The following is a 23,008-nucleotide window of genomic DNA, read 5'->3' as shown; positions in this document are numbered from 1 at the left end:
AAAATGCAAAAAATGTTTTAAAAAGTTGTGTTTCCTTTCCTTATCATTTTACAAGTCAGTTTGAATTATCCCTACTATACTAGACATGAAAGGGTAGGAACATTTTACAGTTAAAGTATGTATGTATGCATCATTGTATATACAGGTGAACATGAATTTTCTGTCTCCCATCTCTGCCGAGAAAATTTTCCACTTGTCAATCAACTGATCTTAATATTATCTTAGAATACAGAAAATATTTAAACATTTTAAAGTACAAAGGTTTTTTCCTTCCACTACTCATATATTTAATTCCTGTAGCATTTGGAAAGGAAAAACTGTATTTCTTAACAAAGGAAACAGTTGTTTCCTAAAAGTACATGGTCAAAGTCAAGACTGAAGAAAATTAAGAGAGGATGTTGAAGGAGGGATGGGTCGAAAGGGCTGTTGGGGCAGGCTGATAATTAAATGGGAGCCTGATCATACCATCTTGGTCACCCCTAATTTTTGTCCTTTTTTTTTTTTTTTTTTTTTGTCGTGGCTGCTGACTGTTGCTAGGAAGGAATGAAGGATGATTCTGGCCCCTTTCAATTTAATTCTTCTGCTTGCTTTTGAGTTTGCTTGCATCAGAGCTTCTGTCACGATTACATGATTACATAGAGGAGGAGTCATTCAGGTCCTGTGAGATTTTAATATTTAAATCTTTAAGAAAACACTTAGGTGGCAGTTGTATTCTCTCACTCCCAACATTCATTGGATTAAAACAGGCAATGTAAATTTAGAAATGAGTCGTATATCACAGTGCTCTCTCTCTGGAAATTCAGTGTCATGTCCTTTGCCATTGTCCCTGTTCTTTCTAATATTACTTATGGCTTCTTTTGCAGATTTCTGTTGAAATTTTTTTGCATCGTTCACATAGCTCCAGTAATAATCTGACAACATAAAGAGGCCATAGAAACACAAAATCATATCAGTAGAGCAACATAGCATGCATTCTTTACGTTTCAGACCATACTTATTTAACTATGGTTTATAGGTAATATAGAGTTTTGTAGTAGACTTTTCTTTTTACCTTTTCCTTGCTGAACTGTTTAACGTTTTCTGTGTTTTTCATGTGTTCGTTATTTGTCTAAGCAGGCTGTTGATGCTTTCATTCTGAATTTTTAAGAAATTTCAAATATTTTCTCCTAAGATGGGATTCAAACTCACTGTGTTTGGGAGATCATTTTAAGTTTCCAGTGTTATGATGTCTGTCTTGAACATGTTTTATGTCATTCAGTTTTCAAGCAAAACACATCTCATTGCAGCTCAGTGAACTCATCTTTGCTTCTTCTTACTTTGCAGTGTCTAGCTTTTGAAGTGTCTTTCTCTTCTTAAAATAGACACTGGCACTGACAGTCTCTGTTCAGGATTCTGCAAATTCATTTTCTAATATACTATTTGGATAATTAGTAACAGAAAACAAATGTTGGCTATACTCTTGGATCTTGTAATTGACAAACTGCTTCTCCTCCATTATTCTGAAGTCCATTAATCTCAGAGGACTCTCACAAGAGATGCATAATTCTTCTTGCAAAGGCTATGGTATATCAGAATGAAAAAACTACATAATTTTCATACAATCACAAGGCAAACTGCAAGCCTGGTAATTTGGAACAAGTACCTTCTGATCAGTTAGAACTTTTTATAAAAACTTCACAACTTTACAGCTTTTTACAACTCTAGAACTCTTAATGAAATCCTCATGGAACAGCAATTTCCCCACACTAATCACCTTTACTTAAAGAAAAAACAAACAAACAAACAGACTTGCAGGTACACTGTAATCATTATAGCATATGTTGCAAAACAGCTACTGGTGTTCCTGCAACCATAGTTTCTTATTTGACTAGTAGTGTTCTGGTTGCAAAGTGACAGTTCCATATTATCTCATTTGAAAAATGTTCTTTGACCAGATATGAATCTTTATCTCCTCCTACAGGCTAAATATTTCTGCATGTTTGGAACTAATTGCGTCAGCTTCATTAATCTGTTTCACGATCTTAAAGCTCCTAGGGGTGTCTTAATCTGGTGTTTGAGTCAACCCTTTCTTGATCAACCCCTGTGCATCATCCTGTAGCTGTGAACTGGAGCTGACTAGTTCACTAGGTTGACTAAAAAGCTGTTTGACTGTGATTGCTGTTGCTTGCCTTCTTTACGGATCACAGATTTTATATTAGATAAATTTCATAAAAAGTCAAATAATGAGTAGTAAAGAAATAGAATTTATCTAAAATTTACAAACAACTTTTGTTGTCCCTAAAAGCATAATCATGACCTTCTGCTGAAGTGAGTCGAACTTGTAGCCATAGGGAGCATTTCACACAAATTGTATTGCAAGACTGAAGCTGAAATGAAAGGCCAGATAGTTTACAGACATCCTGTAGGCTGTGGACCAAAAAAATTATAACTCCTGGAGTAAGTTCAAACTGTTAGTGATTGCAGAAAGACTGTCATCTTGCTCAGTGTTCTGTCCGTGCAGAGCTTGTTGAAATTTCATTAAATGCAGCATTAGTGACATTTCCAAAGTATTATGAAATCTACTGTAGCAAAGAATTACCTGGAAGTAGAAATTCCACTGTTCTGACTTTTTCTTATTAAGCATATGAATTGTATTTTGAACTTCCACTTCTGTTCCTCAACTATTTTCTTAGTTGTTATTTCAAATGAAATCTTTTTAATAGCTGCTACTATTACCATCAAACCGTTATCAGATGATTTTTCTTTCCTATATATTCTCATTATGTTTTTCTTCTTGTGCCTTCAGGGATATTATATTGGTCTATCATGGAATTTGATAGCATTTTTAGTAAAATAAAAGGATATATCAAGCTGTAGCACAGTTTTATCTTTTGATCGCAGGGTACCTGAGAAAAGAGTTTAGCAGCATCCACCTGTGTTTTGCAGGAAAGGAGCCTAGAGGCAGGAGACAAAGGTAGTGACTAATTCAGGTTTTCTTAGCAAGCCATTAACAGAAATTGAACTTTTGTATTCTGAATTCTTGCCAAATATTTTCTCCAGCCTACTCTCCTGCACAGGAGTGCAGATTCCTAAGTGCAAAAAGGCATAAAAGGAAGATGATCTAAGCAGATATAAATTAAACATGCACAGTTATGAAATTCTGGTTCTACTTAATTCTTTGGCAAAAACCCTTTGACTTAAGTGGAGTTAGGCTTTTCTTCAGGTCAGACCTTTTTTACACTCTTAGTCCTTTTTTCTTTTAATTCCTTCTATGAGAAAAAGTGTGCTGATTGTTCTGGAGAGAAATAAGTTTGGTTTTTGTCACCATTATTCTGATGTATCTTTTTTTTTTTTCGTTGGGGTTGCTACTCTTCTATTTATATTATATATGTAGTATTTTATCTTTTGATAACTTGTTAATTATACTTCAGTGAAGCACACAGTCATTTACATTGCAACCATGGTGGTTATATATATATATATATATATATAGGGAGACCTCATTGTGGCCTTCCAGTATTGAAAGGGTGGTTATAAACATGAGGGAAATCAATTTTTGATTGAAAAGATAAATTAAGAATAGTAATATCTAATATATAAATTCAAATTTTAAGTAGTGTTAATTTTCTAAGATCTTGCCTTCTGTTTTAAAGGTAAAGAAATTAAAAGCATTGATGAATTATATTATGAATTATGAATTATATCTACACCAAATCACTTTCTGTCATATAACCACTAAAAATCTGCCTCAGTACTACTAGAAGTAGAACCGTGAACTTAAAAGTAACTGATACAAAAAGGAAACACATCTTCTCATCCTGCAAAGGTGAAATTACTATTGCTTTTTTATTTGTGGTGCCATAGACCAGGAAGGACATATATTTCATTTTCTTTTGACAATTTGTTTCAGACTTTTGGTTTATTTTCTAACGATGTATTTGCTATAGAATGTATTTTATTCCACTGAACTGACATACTGTTGAGCAACAAAAAATCTTGGCTTACAAAATATGTGTAAAACAATCTCTGAAGTGGTAGATACTGACCTCAATAACTGGAACTGCAGTTCCATGTAAGTAAATTAATAGATATAAATAAAAGAATATATTCTACCCTTAGCATGAAAGAATTAAGTCTTGCCAGTTAAAATGGTTTCTGTGATTGTGATAAAGATCAAAGACTAAAAATGAAGAATGCCATAGCTTTAGGCCAGACTTTTTAAACATGGTATACTTAAGACTAATTTTGCAATTATATAGGCTGTAGAATTCATAATTCTATAACAGAATTAAGAATAGAATTCATAATAGCACAGACATAACCAATGGAGTATTATCAAGAGTTAGTTGCATGCACTTATTTCTTATTATCAGAACTAATATTAAAGTCATACTTCGATTATCTTTTCAAGTACAGACATGTCAGATGTAGTATAGTATAAACATATGCCAAGACTGTATCTTTCTCTTATCACAGAGTATTTTCTCTGTTGTTTTTTGTTTTGTTTTTTTTTGTTGTTGTTGTTTATTTTGTTTGTTTATTTATTTATTTATTAATATGATAGACTAAAGCTAACGGTTGTGTAAGGTTTTGGCACTGATTCATTGGCATTAGGTGAAGACAGCATACAAATTTGACTAGTACTCAAAGAAAAACTGAAGAGCTACTCAATCTCTAAATGGTTCTTCATAAAACCATTTAATTCCCATCATATGATAGTTTCCTATTATTTAGAAGTCACATAATCTTCAGTATTAAGGCATTTTTACTTGCCTGGTTACACACATCATTTTATGTGTATATAAGCAACCAGTAATTTATTTTCATGATGCTTATGACCAATAAGGTGTTAGTATTGGACCCTGCAAAGTTATCATGGATTTCCTTTAAAAGTAGTGATTCATTTCCTTGAGTTATTTTGAGACAACATAGCTTAGCTCTGTTCTGCCTGGCTGACTTAATCTAGAAGATAGTTGATTGATTCAAAGGTGACAGAAAACTGTCAGGATTGAAAGACCTGTTATTAATTGATGGATAATCAGTCTTCAGTGAAATCAGAAATAAAAACAAAGACTGCCAACTGGCTGGCATTGATTCAGTTTGTTAAAGTAGGGGGATATGTTCAGTTAATATCATTATGTAACTGTAGGTAAAGATGACAATATTGAGGAGTACGTGTAGTGCCTGAATATTTTCTAGATTTTCCAAATGTAGAGTGGAGTCAGAATTATTTCCTTTAATTCTGTTCCAAACTATTTGGGTTTGAAGGTTCTTTGATTTTTGTTGTTGTTGTTTAGTTTAGTTTTTGGTTTTTTGTTGGTGGTGGTTTTGGGTTTTTGTGTGTGTTTGCTTTGTTTCCTTATTTGTTCAGTTTGGGTTGTGGTTTTGTTTTGGTTTTGGGTGTTTTTTTGTTTGTTTGTTTGTCTGTTTTGTTGGTTTTTTGTTTGTTTGTTTGTTTTCTTCTGTTTTTTGCATTTTTTGTATTGATTGTTATTTATTGTATTAGTCTATTCTAAATTTGATTTTTTCAGGAGTATAAACATGTGCATATAGCTTACCTAATTGTATGAATGTGATGTGCTTGATGTGCAGCTGAGTATATGATTCATCCATTTGACTTCCTCATCTACATGTTGCCCAAAGTGTTGCCACTAAGACAGCAACTGGTGTGCAGTTGGGCAGATTTAAATAGCTTCCTTTATTTTAATTAGGATGTCAAAGAAAGGCTTCTTTGTTTTTAACGCTTAAAATTAAGCTTCGTCTGAAGTCTAAATTTAGCTCTACAGGAACAATAAATGCAAAGACAATCACTTTGTGTAAAGGTTTTGAAATGCTCTTTGAGTTGCAAAGCAGACTGCAAAGTAGTAGATCTGAGTAAGAAGCTTCCAGTTTACATAGTTTCTTTTCTAATTATAGCTGCTTTTAAACAGCTGATCTATGTGCTTTAAAATTTCTCTTAGGCTAGAAATACTGAATGGCAAACTTCTTTATTCTGCTTATTTTTAAAATTAAATTCTTCTGACAAGGAAAAACTTACCAGACAAACAGATAGCGTTATATCTCTACATAAAGTGTGCCTAAGTTTACTAGATGAATGGTACTATATCTCTGAATAAAATGTGCCTAAATCATTCTGATATTAGAAGTGTTACATTGTTCTGCATGAACATTGATTATGTTTCCACTTGAAGCTGGTGTGTTAAGACTGGAAAGCCATTCAGGAATAATTTTGAATAGGAAGGATTAGCCAATGATTTAATGTGAGGGACTATGCAATGAAGTTGTCTGCAGTAATAACTCAATTAACCAGACATCCATTTAAATTCAGTGATGCTATTATAACTGAGAGTGATGCAATTCACAGTTGCCTGGACACCTAGAGTAAGATTAATTTTTTCTAACTGCCTAGAAGTTGACTGTTTTGTTTAACCTAATGATCTAGGTTCTTTGTGCTGGGAGACAGACACCTCCAAAGAACTTTTATCCTGTGATGTATTTTGCAGTGGGATTAATAATCTTTTGGAACAGAGAGCTGTTTTGCCTTAGATGTCTAGCTTTTAAACTGTTAAATTACATGCAAATAGCTCCATCCTAAATTTATAAAAGAATGTGTTCTTGGAGCACACCAAGTATTTTTTTTTAATTTGAACTTTCTTATTTTAAGAATCCTAAGACTCATGACTAATATCAGTGAATCAGTGCATATTCTCTTGAAGTATTCCTCCTGAATGTGATCAAGTCAAAATTAAAATAATAATTAAGACATTCATTTCAATGGCTATCCCGTCTGGCAAGACACTGTTGAAATCTGAACCTGTCTCTATAGATAACAGCCTATTGACTGTTCCGTGTTTGACTCTTTCAGAGGAAAATCTCAGCTAGTAACTAACTTTATTCTGCATCTCAGACAGCCCCTTAGCCTTGTCTCTGTCATCTAGCTGCCACACTTCCCAGCCACTATCTGACAGCTTGACAAAATTATATATAAATAACAAATATCTAGGTGATATATAGTGAAAGATATATAGTGATATTCAGGTGAAAATATACTGATAGTATAAAATATATTATTCTTGTACATCACTTTTCCTGTAGTGAATCTGATTGCATTCTTTGTTTGCTAAGATAAAATAATGTATTTCATATAGAGCTGTGAAACTGAGTGCTTAAGAAATACACTAAGTCTTCATTTTAGCATGCTTATGCAATTGATTTGTAACTATTTAATTGAAAAAAAAATCAGTCTAATCACTTTTAGTGCCTGAGTTATATTCAGCCTGTAAATTCCTCATTATTCATACACAGAAGGATGTGTTCAATGATTATGACCCCAAGGATTTAGTTGATAGAATAATCTGCATTTCTAAAGAAAGAATAAGCAGCATGGTATTTAATTCTTTAAAAGAAAAGTTATGATGCACATCAAAGCATATCAACGACTTGCAGTTTTTTAAAAAAAAAATATCCACAACTTGCTTGTCAATTGGCCAGTTCACTTGTCTATCTATTCTATACAGTCTTGATCTAATAATTGCTAATTATGCCATTGTTTGTCAGCTCATTTGAAACATCCTGAAATTCAGTCTAGCTCAGCAAATTGCTGTGCTTAAGGCATTTTTACATTCCAGGAAATTATAATATCCCTAGAAGGCGAAGAATTAATAATAAAAATCCTCTTTTGTAAAAGATTATCATTACAGAGCAAATGGAGCAGATCTTCCCTATCTTAGTGCATTTAATATTCTCATTTTTTGCTATGAAATTTTGATGGAAAGACTGTGGAGATCACTGTTTTATTAACTTGTTAAGAGACAAATTTACTGAACCAGTACAGCGTATTGGTTTCAGTATCTGATATATGGAAAAGTGACAATAGTGATGGATGACATTTAGACATTTCCATATGGGAACAAGCTCATTCTTCAGATGTTTCATGATCTTGACTTTTCTGACTGGTGTTGTTGAGTTTCTTATTAATACACCCAACCTTACTGAACCCTGGAACTTCGAGGGTAAAGCTCTAGAGAAGCAAATCCACAGATTGTATCATTCTGTTGGAAACAGGATTCTGATTGGTAAAGGGACAATAAATAGAAATTTTAACAGAACATACAGGGCATCTGTGATCAGTTACTAAATGTTGTTCAAATGGTCAAGCATTCAAGTACCTCTGGAGTGGAGATGATTAACGTATTTCTTGAAATACATTATATATACATATACCTTCATCTAATTATCTGTGTAACTATAAAATTACAAAGGTAAATATAATATCTAAGATATGGAATGAGAAGAAAAAAGGTGGATGTCAAAATAGAGTTGCTGGCCTCTAGATAATATTCTTGAGGTTTCTCAAGTGCATAAATTGTTTTCCAAGTCATTTTTTTATTTCTTTTTACTGTATATTTTATTTAAACAACAACAACAACCACCTTGTTGCTTATTCTAGGTGTCCAACATTGCTTTTATTACCATTAATCATTTTGGCATTGCATGATTGGAGTCTTGAAAAAAAAGAAGACCCCTGTGATCTTTCATTTCAATCTATTAAGTGAGCTATCCTTGTAAGTAGAGATGCAATCATAGCAACACAATTCGGAAACTAATTTTGATATGTCTGCTCTTCTATCAAGCTTTTGGACAAATAGTAAAGTTTATTTCTCAGCTTGTTATATTGATCTCTTAGAAGTCTCAAGCTGATTTCTACTGCAAAATCTTAATCATTCAGGCAAAGTAAAAAGCCTTTGTATTAGTAGTATTAAGGTCATGCAGTTAAGTGAATTACAGGAATTATCTATTTTATTTTTGCCAAGTTGTTAGAAACATGTTCAGGAGATTATTAAGCCTAGCCTTAGAAATATTTTACTTTTGTAAGGTAAAAGAAGACATCCACCAATAATCCATTTTGGGCAGAAATGGTTTACTGCACTGGATTGTGAAGAATCTATACTATACCTTGAAGTTTTTATCCCAATATTCAAAAATATGAATAATTACTCTGGAAATAGGAATACATGTATAATTTTCAAGTCAGTAAGATCTACTTCTGACAAATTTATGCTGTCAGAAGTAAAGTTATATTAATCCACCTGAGACAGGTGGTTTGGAACTTGATGATCCCTGAGGCCCCTTCCAATCCAGGTCATTCTATGATTCCGTGAAGTGCAGAGTCCTACACCTGGGGAAGAATAAGCAGATGTATTACAAAAGGTTAGTGTCTGACCTCCTGGAGAGAAGCTCTGCAGAGACGAACCTGGGTGTCCTGATGGACAACAGGTTGGCCATGAGCCAGCAGTGTGCCCTTGTGGCCAAGAAGGTTAATGGTATCCTGGGGTGTGCATTAAAAGCAGGTCAAGGGAGGTTGTTATCTGGAATACTATGTCCAGTTCTGGGATTCCTAGTTCAGGAAAGGGAGCTTATGGAGAGAATTTAAGAGGACCGCAAAGATTATTATGGGACTGGAGCATCTCCTTCATGAGACAAGGCTGAGAGACCTGGGACCATTAAGACTGGAGAAGACAGAGAGTAGATCTATCAGTGCTTTTCAGAAGTTTTATAAGCTTGCAGTAAAAATATAGCAACTGCTGTATTAAATTATTAAATTTGTAAACCACTGTATAAAGCAGAAAAAGTTATACTGACATGGAGCCAGAAAAATGATTATGATAGAATGTAAAATATATAGTGCTGATTACAACAGAATTTTTGCCCAGTTCTGCATATTGTAAATCTTCATTTGGTCTCAAAAATGAAAGTGTGAGTAGGGTTGTAGCAAGTGGTTTTGGGTGGGGGGGGAAGGTAAAATAAGATTTATAATTTACAAACTAGTCAGAACAGAAATGCAGCAGTAGCCAGAAAATACCTAAAAGGTCAGGGGAGAGAAGAGCGGCAAAGCTGAGGATCAATGAACTTAAAACTTCCAAATTTCCCTTGAGAAAAAAACAGGATTCTGGAGGAATAAATAACCAAGTTTTATGTTTTGAGCAAGTAGGTTACAGCTTAAATACTTCATGTTATTTTTCTTTAGAACTTTGGATCTGATTACATTAATACAGGTAGCATTTCAAATGCTACATTCGCCTCAGTTGGTTAGAGTTCTGACTGTATATGATAAGACCCAGTTAATTTTCCTCATTGCTCTTGGTAAGTCAAAAATGAAATCTGACATTATTATTCATCATCATGTTAACAAGCCTTTAGCATCTTCATGTTTCACCTTTTCTTACCATGATCTTTATGACTTGAATGACCCTAGGACTTCTTGTGGCAGCTTGTAGGCAAGTTTGCTTTGCCCCACAAGGTGATCTGGCAAAATTTAAGCTAGGCCAAGCATGTTCCATTGTCTTTCTTTTCTACCCACAAACGCATGCTACAATAGGAAAAAAAGATGTGCCTGATTCTATTCAATCTTCCTGGTAATTGCATAATTCATTTACCTAATGTAATGTAGAAGATACCAGTAAGGCCATTACAGTGATGATATTCTAGGAGAATATCTGCCCCCTGTGAGTAGATTTTGATGGCTTTCTATAGTCTGTCTTTCTCACTACAATGTTCTGTAGTGCAGAAGGCAAGATGTCCCCTGACAAGTTAAGGCCCATGGCATGAAGTATCACTGTTGACCAAAGGGAGGGCTATGTGGGCATCATCGCTTTACTTTAAATCTAACGTCCCTTCTTGAACAATTTATTTCCCTCTGGCAGTAGCAACGTTGTTAAAACCAGATCATCTACTGCAGGTCACATTTTTAAAACAGAAGCAGGCACAAGGATAAAACAAGAGCGTGTTTCCCTGTGCCTTGTGGGTTGGCCTCCTTTCCATGGGAAAGATAAAGGTCGCCTTTCCATCACTCACACTTCATGTTTCTTATGTGTGGTTAAAACATTGCATCTATTTTCCTTCTAAGAATTTCCAATTTAACTGTCTGTCTGAGCTGCCATTGTTTTTGGTAGAGATATGGCTTACAGCTCTAGAAGCTAAAATTGCTTTTGGAGGAGCCAGTGTGCGGACAGAAGAGCTATTACAGCACTGCTGATAGGCTGTTCAGCTACGGGTGCTGGCCCACCTGCTGGAACTAGGAACCCTTTAGCTATGGGCCAGACCTGGACAGCTTTTCCATTCACTGAGAGACTATGCTAGGTACTTTAACCATCACCCATGTGGCTATAAAGAGGCAATGCATTTTGTATAATTATAATAATATTTATCAAGCATTCATAATGCAGTCAAGTTTGTTTTTTTTTTCTTTACTAGAAGAATGGTGAAGTCCTGGAACAGGCTGCCCAGGGAGGTTGTAGATGCCCCATCCCTGGAGGCGTTCAAGGCCAGGTTGGATGGGGCCCTGAACAACCTGATCTAGTAAACATGGAAGTTTGGTGGCCCTGCCAGGCAGGTCTGTTGGAGCTTCATGATCTTTGAGGTCCCTTCCAACCCTGAAGTTTATAACATATGATAGATAGACTACTTTGACATCAAGCCCATAGGTAACTTTCAGATATTCTTTGAACTCCAGTGTGCACTATTGATGAAATAATGAGAGAGACTTCTGAAGTATTCAAACTCCATAGCAGCTGAAACATGTACAGGCAATAGAATGCTGTACTGGGGTGCAATTTCATCTTTCAGAGATCCAGCAGCAACCCCCTCCAAAGGATGATTCAGATCATTCAGATCTTGGCCTTTGTTTTATTGCTGCTACTAAGTGTGCTGGCTGTGCTGTGCTCTCAAGAGGAAGAATAGTGTGGTGGGTCAGAATTTGGGGTCAGTCACTTATTTTTCCAAAAATTGTGTTAACAAATAATGTGTAATTTTGGCACATTTTTCTATGCTTCAGATTCCAGTCTGCTTGCCACACTTTCCTTTTTAAGCTCTGTTTTATCTATTTATTTATTTATTTATGATAGTACTGAACTCTTTGTGGTAGACCTTGTCTGTTATTTAGTGTTTATTCAGTGCTGGATAAAATGCTACATAAGTCTTAAGGAAGGCTTTTATAAATAATGCTGTTAATAACTTTGAGTTAGAGCAGAAATTACTTGCAGCTCAAATCGCTATGTGGCCAAATTTCAGACTTTTTTTCTTTCATTTTGCTACCAGTTGACACAACTGCATGACTTTCCCAGTCTCCTGTTCCCAAACCTGTAAACAGGCTATGAGCTCATATTACACAGGAAGCACTAGCAGTGAGATTTATTTGTCATCTTTGAAGGCCATGGAGAGGAACAAAGGACTTTCATCTCTCTCATTTTCTTTCTTGACTGTAGGGAATAAGAAGGTACTGATATCTTGGGTCTCCACGATATGGGATAAAAATTCAATTAATATAAATCTGCCAGATCCAGGGGAGGTGTCTGGGTGACTATCAGGAACCTGCGAATTGCTGGATGGGCCAACAGCATCCTCCAGCAGCACAATCTCCTGGCTGAAATGGCTGCCAGATTTTGCTCCTAGTCTAAATACCTTCTTTTTCAGCTTTAGCCTACCCTTCTTTTTAACTTGCTCCAGTCAATATCACGTAAGTTGTCAGATGCAACCGTAATGAATTTTCAGTTATTTCTAGACTCTAAGATTAAATCAGTGACCTTGGGATGAAAGACGGTGAATGCCATGACCACTCTTTGTTACCTCTTCCAGGCAGCTTTGATTAAACTGTGCTGTGAAGCCAGACCTGGATCAATAAGAATGATCTTCATCGACCTAATAATGTATTTAACATGTTCTGTGCACTTTTATCTAGTTTTGTTACAATAAGTTGTTTATGTTATTGAGGCAGATTGATTTAAAGTTTCAGAGCTCTCTCCAACAGTAAACATCTAGAAATAATCTCATTAGTCTGCATGTGATACTATATATAACTATGTGATCTACTGTGCACACTCCTTGGCAGGTGTAAAATAGCATAGCTACAATTTACAAGAGTTGAGAATCTAGCCTAGAAACTGAAAATGCTTATTCCAACAATTTTATTTTAAAAGATTGTGGCATAATTTATCATAAAATAAGTATATATTATCTTCTTTGTACCTTATCTACAGATGTTTAATACAACATTTTTAGAAATCCTTTTTGTTATTTGTGGAGCGTATCTCCCCCATCAGTAGATGTATATAATGCCCAGCCATTACATACGCATCTCTTTGTGGTGGGGCATCTTATATGTACTGCGAGCAGTCAGATACTTCTTAAACCCACCAGTTTTAGAGACTGGTGGACTTGAATAAGTGATTAGATATGGAAGCTGTACCAAGCATATCATTCAGGGATGTCAAACCCCTTAACAAACACTGTTATAACTGAGTCCATGTGTAACCACTGAAGGACATATTTGCTTCAGTATGTCCCATGACAGGTTCTTAAAAAATATACTTCGGTGAATTTAACACTTGTGAAAGGTGCCAGATTGACAGGCCCTGGAGTTAAAAGTTCTTGAATTCCCAGCAGGCATAGCTGAGCTTCCTACACATGCTGCCCCACTATGTTCCCAGCCTCACCTGGAGGGCACAGCCACCAACTGTCCTACAGCTTGCAAATCTGTGCCACCTCATGCTCCTGAACTATGGGGCACAAGGCAGTAGCTGTAATGTGACCTAGAGGTGAAAAAGCAAGTTTCATAATTACTGCACAGGTGCTGTTGCAGTTGATCATTTCACACCAGGTTTTCAATTAATCTGAAAAAGATAAATAACTTAAGAAAGTGCACTTTTCTGATTTTGCATTGGAAAAAATGTGTGTATGAGCCTCTAGTGAATCCTGCATTTATATCTGTTCACATAGGCACATTAAGATTACTATCTGAGCAAACAAATGCTTCCACACACTGTGAAATGCATTCTGAGATGCCACTTGAAAAATGAGTCCTTACTGTTTTATAAGTTTGTAATAATCTGTCTCCAGTCATAACTCATCCCTACTTGGTGTCATTATAGCCTATCCTCCCTAGAGATTCTGAATACAGCTAGCATACAAGTTCAATAACAATCGTCCCCTTAAAGAGATTAGGTTCTTACAGGGTTGAAAGATAGCACACACACGCAAAAAAAAACCAAACAAGCTTGTGATCTTTGCACTCTGTCATGGTTTTAGAAAAAAAAACATAAGTTCTTCCCCCAGTGATTGCACTCGGAAAGTTCAGTCCTCTGTTCTCTTTGAAATTATATTTAGACCTCACTGTGGGTACTGGAAAGGCATGTTTAAGTGTTTCTTTATTTAGTGCTGAAGGTTAATGACATTTTAAACAAAAACCCACATTTATAACCTTGTATAGGCTGATTCTCAACCTGTATATAGGACATTGCTAAAAACAGAATGCTGGAAAACACAAAGCAGTGAGTTTTCACGCTCTGCTGTTTTCTAAACTATAGCCAGCAGCTTGAAAGAATTATTATGGAAGCTAAATCTTTATTATTTTTACTGAGAAATAGCCATACCTAATGCACAGAAGAGCTCACAACATTTTTTTATCTTTAAAAGAGTCATTTCTTTATCTGACTTGCTATTGATGTGCATGATAACGTACCTAATTTGATCGGTACAGTGTACTTTGGAAGGTAACTTACTTCTATATATATGGAGACAGTTAAGTGGCATATAATTATCTAAAGGGCTGCAGTTGTGATGAAATTGCAGTTGTTAGACATATCAGCATAAATATGCATTTGATGATTATGTTTTATGGATTTGCTTAACTCCTTGGCATTTGTGGTTCATCTTGTAACACCATAAATCTTTAGGAAGAACTATTGACAGCCTTCAGAATAAGCCGAAGTTTAGAAACGTGGAAGGAAGTCTGGGGGAAACTGTGTCCAAGGATAGTTTACAGTGGTAGTACTTGTGTACTCAGTTTAAACATCTTATCTCCTCCACCTTCAGTTCTTTACAGTCTGTCTGCTAGAAAACACAGGTGGATCATTTTAGGTAATTTTCTGTAACCCTTCACATGTTTATTCTCTCTAGTATGTAGTTTCATATTTTGTCTAGTCTGGTTTTAAATATCCAGTGTAGCCAAGTATTCTCCTCTGCAGGTTCTATATCAGGTTTGTTTGGGCTGGACTATTTGTCTGGTTGTTTCTGTGTAGTAATTTGATAGCATTTTCATTTCTTTTATTACATAGTTTCTAGTTTTAACAATATCATGTTATAAACTCAGCTTTAGTCTGCTACCTGGTACCCCCCAGCTACCTTTTAAACATTGTTGAGCTAGTGGCTGGTCTTCTGCTTAGTATGACATCAGAAGAAAGGTGAAAGGATTATCTGAGAGTGGGAAGGGGGGTGCAAGGGCCCTTCTCTTAAAGAATGACTCCACACCCAGAACAGTGCAGGGGAAACAGGAAGTGAAATAGATATTTACCTGGTTTTCCTAACACTTGGGCAACACTGAAAAGGTAATTTAGAAGCAAAGGCTTCCAACTCTATATTGTAGCTCTGAGGATGTGTCTCAAGTTCATTAGTTTGAAATCTCCTTATAGTTGTGCAGTATTATTTTTAAATTCATGTAGGAAGGGCAGAAAATAGAATTCCATATTAGGGAAGCAAAGAACAGGGGTTTGTTCCTGACAGAGTTAAACAGCTTTCAGAAGAGTAGAAAGGGGTTGGTTTGTTCCCATCTTCATGTAACTTGAATTACAAGGTTTAGTAAGTAGAAAGGATTGTAAGCTAAATCCTTCAGAGTCCGGAAAGCACTAATTAGCACCCAGAGTAAGTCTTCTGAAATTGGTCCTTAATCAAAGATTGCCATGAAAACAAATTGTGGCAACTTGATAAAAGAGATGCATTGCCAAGGCTGACAGGTCCATCATCAAACAAGCACTAAAGATAACTTTTTTTCTACTAATTTTCTTTCAGATGCTAAAAAAATACATTAGCTGCAGTCTAAAAAGCTTCCGTAGTTATTCAGCCTAATGACTCTGCTCTAGAAAATTAAGATTTCTGTAAACAATAACACATTCTGTGATGATGAGTGAGTCCTCTTCCTTCCCACACATTCCCATCTAGGCACAGAGGAACAGCAGAGAGTTCAGTGAGACTGACAAGGAACAGGCAGTGGTTAGATTCCTATAGAGCTGGTTGTTTGGAGTTGTCTGCCCCTCTTCACTTTGCACTGGTAGTGTGGAGCATAGGTGTCTTCAGTGCCAACTAGTTTGGGCCAAAGGAAATCAGTCACTTACCCATCTTGAGTCAGCCAAATTGCTGCCTGCTCACTCGCAACTTTTCCACACAAATTCTGAGAGCACAAGTCCTTCTTGAGGCATGGAGGAAAGTAGCTTGTTTTCCTCCTCTTCTGCTTGATTCAGGAAGTCCTACTTGGGCCCTGATGCAGGCACCTATCTAAATCTACATCAGTTTGCATTCTGGTTTTACCATTGCCTGTGTAAAGACTTTAGAACCGGGTTGCTTTTTTTTTCTTTCTTTTTTTTTTTTTTTTTCCCCAAGGTTTGGGATATATTTCAATGGATTAAGAAATACACTGCACAGACAGCACTACCAGTCAATTATTAAAAATAATTAAAATTGGTGGTCTTCCCTTTATAGCAGATTTTTGTCTGAGGTCGCATTTAGTGAGCAGTGTGCTGTGTGAAGTGCTACCCTGTTTTGTAAGTATTTCTGCCTACAACACACAGTATTTTTTGACCAAAAACTGGGTACTAACATATCCTTGACAAGCAAGGTTGCTATCTATAAGGACTCTTTTTTATTAGGGACAAGCTGAATGCTGTATTTGGGGTTTCAAATCCATTTTCATCAGTTTTGTGATTACATGGAAAAGGCATTTTAATTTTTACTACTAAAACTAACTTGAAATAAGAAGCCAATAGGCTTCCCGTAGCAAGAATGGTCCATACAAGTGGGAAAAATTCTTTTAAGTTACATTTTTATAAAAGAGCTGCTTGCAAATGCAGACTATGCAAACCTGAGTGACTGTATTAACATCTGACCAGACACATATATCTGGAGACCTGAGTTCTGAGTGCAGTCCTGCAACTGCCTCTGTAATTTCGTTTATTTACTTTTGGAGTATGTACACTTTAGAAATAAGCCTAAAACAATGCATTTGTTTTTCTTAAATATTTAAATTGACAGCTAATTTTTATTTTTATTTTTTAAACAGATGTTATTAAATAAGTTTCACAGCCTGTAACAGTAATTAAACATGGGAGGGTGGAAATGAAACTTACTTTGGAAGCAAACTAGTCCCAATTATTTGTCCTGGTTATTGTATTATTTTTCTTTGTCCTTCTTGTTTTGAGTGAGTGACAGTCTTTCTTCACACATTTATAACATCAGGATAATGCTTATTTCTGTACTTGTAATGATGATCAGGATGTAACTGAGTTTTGTTAAGCACTGGTAAATAGTGGAGTTCAGTGACACGTATTAACAGACCAGATTAGGAGCGGTTCTAGAGACACTATAAGCTCCTTAATGCAATGCTGATGATGCACGTTAAACACCCTGGCATGGAAAATATTCCTGTATAATAATTAAACAGATGCTTCAAGTTGCAGGAGAAGTCTGTTGCCATAATATATGACACAAATGACCAGTCTGAATTTCAGTCAGGCTGTGAAACTGATTTAAACCAGTGATTACCCAAGCCAGTCTTTGAAACTATGTAAAGCAAACTGACAGAATTTGTGTTCTCTGTTACATAACTTTCAATATCCAGTTTGTGTTGTGAAGATTTGTTATGCTGCATCTAGACTTCTCTCTTTCAAAATCAAAATTTGATGAACGAGCTTGTTATGTTACGTGGCAATTGCATATTTTTTTCTCTTTTTCTTAATGTGAATGTTTCCCACAGACTTCAAATTCAGTAATTTTGGAAGCTGTTTATACAAGCACTGAATAACGTATCTTTGAACAGTTTTCCTTGGAACTCATAGGCTCCTGGTAGATCAAGATAGATCACGTTCAAGAGCTTAGTTGTCAAAAATGGAATCACAAGTATTTACAACATGTCACCTCAGTTTTTGCTGTAGGCAGAGCAGTCTTCACCATTGCAATAACAATAAATATGTATATATATATATAACAAAACCATATTTTGCAAAGCAATTCACTATTATATTCCAACAATGAATTTTACTGGACTAAATTTTAGTTTGGACAAGGAAAATCAAGCAAACCAATTGCACTGGTTTTAAAATCTCACATTCAAGTACATCATTTTAAACTCTATATTATTTTTAAGTAAAAGTGTGAGAAAAACCCTGTACTGATTTCATTGACACTGAAGCCTCATAAACAGCAGTACATAAAGAATATTTTTCTAAAACCAAATTTTCTTCCCTTGCTATTGTTGTAACCCAGAAACACAGTCAACTGGATGCTTAAGGATGGTAAGGGGTGGGGGGAGGTGTAGGGGAGTGGTGGTTTCCAGTTCCTTGTATTTCACCCTTTCATTTCTCTGCCTGATCATTTAAGGCAGAGGCTTGTTCGAGACAGCTTTAATTAAACTGTGCTGTGAAACTGTATATAGATCAATGGAAATGATCCATAACAAGAGGCTAATCATGGATTTAACAGTGTTCAGTCCAGTTCAATCACCTTCTTCCATTTTTGTGTCTTTACATGCATGTGGCAAAGCCTTGGATGTGTACATGTATTTTTTAATCCGTCTCATTAGTGACCATATGCTTTGACTTCAAGGGAGACAAGAACTGTCTGCAATCTGCCAGGGATTTAGGGACATCAATAATTTGTGAATAGTCATGTTGGTACTGGTCGAAGGGTTAAGTGTTCTGCACACCAGGGGCACATCTTTTGGGACTGGAACTCTTAGTCAACTGTTAGGAACCTGATCTCCTGTGACGCATCTTTTCAAAGTACATGCTTCATGTCAGATCTGTGCAGCTGAAGCAACTGAGCTTTATTAGCTCAGGGATTTAAAAGCCTGCTCTAAGCAGTGTAACAATATCTTTTGGTTAAAATGTGAAGGAAAGATAGTAGTTCTAATATGAAAGCGATTTTTTTATGTACTGGACTAAATGTGATCTTTATTTTTGTTACCATTTTCCTTTTCAATATGAGTTATCAGATTGTTCCTCACCTGCAAATATCTTTTGAAACAAGTATATGTCAGCAACAATAGATACCTGGTTCTGGAAACACCTAAGTGGAGTCTGTGGTCTAACCTCATACTGGCTCAAATTCTACTGAAGCCAATGACAGCACAGATGTGAAAACAGTCTTCCTGGCCATTTGGGATTAACCTTACAGGGGCTTATATAAACAATAATAAAACAATTATTAAATTAAATTTAATAATTTAATTATTAAATTAAAATTATATAAAACAATATTGTTTTATCCACTTGGTGTGAAAAGCACCTTCCAAAACAATAGCTTATGATGTTATATGCCACATTACATGGAAGGGATGCTAATCCAGCGTGAAATCATCATTATAATGATCACTATTTATCTCAATATGCTGTCCCTACAGAGGAATGGCTGAAATAGATAATGCCAGAATTTCTATTGAGAGAGAGAAGAAATTTTAATTATTTTCATTCATTTTAGCTTTTGTTTATGTCCATATCCTTCAGATGTGCCTAGGTCAATAGAAAAGTGCATAGTGGATCAGAAAGAAACTTGGTATGGAAGCTGTGCCATTGACTTTTGCTGCTTAGTTGGAAAAAGGGGGCATTCACCTTACAGGAGGAAGCTCACCTGCTTTAGGAAAATGTCATGTAGTAATAATATTGAATTCTGTAACAGGAAATGAAAACATGCAGTATATGTACCATGTGTTTGCTGCTTCCTAGCAAAGTGCTTTTGTTTTTATATTAACAAACATTCTGCATAAGGGCAGACTAAGTAAATTTAAGATGATTATGTCACAGAACTCCTGTTAGAGCTCCAGTAAACATGCTGACTATAATCCTCTGCCCTTTACACATCTTCACTTTTAAGATCAACTTTTACAAGTTCGGTGTACAATTAAGGAAACATTTCTTTGTACACAAAACAACAAAACTTTTGAACTCCACAGTGCATTTGAACAAAGAGTTTGAATGCATCAGAAGCATCAGAAAGTGCTCACGCTGTTGACTGAGATTCTTATTCATCAAAAAGCATAATTTGCAAGTTTTAATAAATAATTGTGTCACATCATTAATATATATGATTAGTATTGAAAGATTTTTTTGTGTATACTATTTATAGGAGGTTAAATGCACATCTCTCCATTTTGTACTGTGTCAGCCATCATTACCCAGACTTACTGACACAGATTTACTAACTGTGGATTGTCTTTTTCTGGTACCTTGCCATACAATTGTACTTCTTTGGAGACCTCATATCCTTTTTCCAGGGGAAATTTGCATAAGCGAACTTTTACTTACAGTTTTCAATCATAAAATGATCAATGTCTAAGGCAGAATATTTTCGCATCATACTGTTTGATTTAGAAGTATAATAAAACAGGTGTCCCAGATTTTCAGCTACATTTCAATTATATGTGTAGGCTTTGCTGTTGTAGCTTGCACCTGCAATAGAAAAGCAAGAAGGGTGTCTCTTTCTGATTGCTAAGCAAGTTCATTAGGTTGTGTTCAAATGTAAATATTTACAAATGTTTTGGCTGCCTCAAGGAGCAGAAGGATGCATCACTTCTTCATTTGAAAGTAATACCTGGTTTCGCTATAGTAGCTCTTAGCACTCTTACACAACTTTTAAGGCTGTAAAACATGGAAGAATTAAATTGCATTTCCACAACATTAATTGAAGAAAGAGAGGAAATTCTATTTTAGTAGGGCAGAATTGGTGATTTTTGAAGTTAATTTCTCTTACCCATTTCCATTTAATGCCTTCTGAGCTAGCATAGCTATAGTGTTTACTGAAATTGAATTTTAGAATGAGAATGTTAGCTGATGCCTAATTAGCAAGTCACAGAATATCTGAGATACATAGACAGCTAGTTTTTACACACAACGTGAAGTCCTTTGGCCTTTGAGGTGACTGTTGATCTTTGGCTCACCCCATCTGTTTTCATCTCTAGTGTCAATGTTGTTAATACAAGAAAGCCAGCAGAATTCAGAAGGCTTGTACCGCCTTTGCGATATTTCACAGGCAGTGTTGCATTTATTACACTGATTTATTATACTGCTGCCAGGTAGCAAGAGAGAACAGTTTTGGCACCAATGAATACAATGGCAAAATTCCTGTTTTATCCTATATGAGGTAACACTTTGACTGAACTGCCTATTCACAGTTTCACAGGAAGTCATTCCAAAAAAAAAAAAAACAAAAAACAAAAAAACAAACAAACAAACAAAAAAAAAAAACAAAAAAAAAAAACACATTTTGTCAGTCTTCAAGTTCTGCCCTCTTTACACTCTCTAGCCAAGAATGCTTAGTGTTGTAAAGAACTGCAGTAATCACAGAAGCTACAGACAGAAATAACTTAACAAAACCCAGATCTATGCAGGCCATACCATACCATTCCTTTTGCAGGGCTGTTTCAAAGGGTTTCTGTAGTCTGCTTCAAAGACTCTGTGTGGCTGGATTCCTACCAGTTCCATTGAGGTTGCAGCATGACCAGAAATGTCTTAGTGCTGCCTTTTAATTTTCCATTCTTTAGTTTTCTTCATTTGTTCTCATGATTAGTTTGTCTCTATTATCATTCCCCTAGTGGACATGAAATTTACAGATTTCTGTCACAGAATATTCTTGACCAAGCTCTGTAGATGGATTCTGTATTTTTAGTAGTTGCAGACATGTATGCTGTCATCCCTGCACTTCCTTTTATCTTCAACACAAAATGCTTCCATTGATTTCAAATAGAAATCATGTTCGCAACATTACTTAAAATGGCCCATTCTACATTGGTAAATTGACACAACAGGGTGAGACTTGAGAGCAGAAATTCACTTATAGACAACAATGCATTCATCATCCAAATATCAGAAATTACAAAGAACTATATTTCAGCCGGCCTTTAGTTATTTTTACTGCCTGCACTTCATTTGAGCTTGCTGCATATGTCGCTGACAGACCACTCACTCAACACTGGTCCTGTTTCTAGCTGTTTTGCTGAATCCTAGCCTTAAAAAGAATCGTGTATGGTTCATCTCAAATTAGTTGACTTGGATTCTTCCTTCTGTATAAATTGAAAACTCAGTGTTGCATTTCACTTTTGTTAATTGTTACTCCATGATAGTTTTCAAAAATACATTCAGGAATCATTTTTAAGAAATGGCAAATAATAGTAAATGAGACAAAGAGGATTTATGAATTGTTTTGTTTCTGTTTTAGGGCTACAAGAAAACCTTGAAAAGTGTTTGGGCAAGAAGACCCCAGCTCTGATTTTAGTACCTGTGGTGGATTTACCTGGCAAGGAAGTTATTCATACAACATGCTGGCTAAGCTAGCAGCTTAAAAGAGATGAGTTGATATCAAAACACACATTCATCCAGGAAAGAACAAAGAATTGATCGTGACTGCGTTGGATACTTTCATTAAGCAACACTGTTTGATTTAAGCAAAGTCATATTTAGCTTGTTAATGATGCCTCATGATATGTGACAGTCAGCTTTGTATGAACAATAAAGGTTTCTTTTCAAAATATTGTGCTTCTTTTTCTGACTTATTTTTAGATACATTCTGGCAATAACAGGTGGATCTTGGGAAATGACAGTTGCTCTGATCACATCAGTTCTTTAGTTTGATATATTTAGGCCTGGTTACAATGAACTGATTATAACTTCAGAACCTTAGATCCAATATTGTTTTAAAGACTTTGTTCCCTTTCAATTTTATGTTGAATTTGCAGACTTCAAGTGAACTCAAAAAAGTTATTTGTGGCCAGATATTAACCCTTTTCTGGACTGGAGAGATATTATTCACAGGGATATACGGGACAAATGTTTTACCAAAATGTGTGATGGAGGTGATAGGTAGACTGTAGGATTTGTCATCCCACTATCTGAGGTGATAGTGAGTGCCTCAATGCTGTATATCTGGTAGACAGCTCTTAACAAAGAGCTACCAACATTCCCCAGGGCTTCACTCTTCCCTGGAAAATCAACAGGAG

The 23,008-nt window shown here is 35.6% G+C and overlaps 1 protein-coding gene across 3 annotated transcripts in view; it reads left to right on the top strand.

Annotated features, from left to right (window-relative positions):
- DPH6 (diphthamine biosynthesis 6) overlaps window positions 1-22,536 on the top strand; it is a 176,131-nt gene extending 153,595 nt beyond the window's left edge. For all 3 annotated transcript variants that reach the window (XM_072337782.1, XM_072337780.1, XM_072337781.1), the window contains one exon: window positions 22,231-22,536. In XM_072337782.1, coding sequence (XP_072193883.1) covers window positions 22,231-22,346 — 116 coding nt within the window. In that variant the 3' untranslated portion in view covers window positions 22,347-22,536. The remainder of the gene's footprint in view (window positions 1-22,230) is intronic.
- Window positions 22,537-23,008: the final 472 nt, after the last annotated feature.

This window comes from Excalfactoria chinensis, chromosome 5 (assembly GCF_039878825.1).
Source record: "Excalfactoria chinensis isolate bCotChi1 chromosome 5, bCotChi1.hap2, whole genome shotgun sequence".
Classification (NCBI taxonomy): domain Eukaryota; kingdom Metazoa; phylum Chordata; class Aves; order Galliformes; family Phasianidae; genus Excalfactoria; species Excalfactoria chinensis.
The sequence above is the reverse complement of the archived record's forward strand: the minus strand, read 5'-3'. Positions and strand labels throughout refer to the sequence as shown.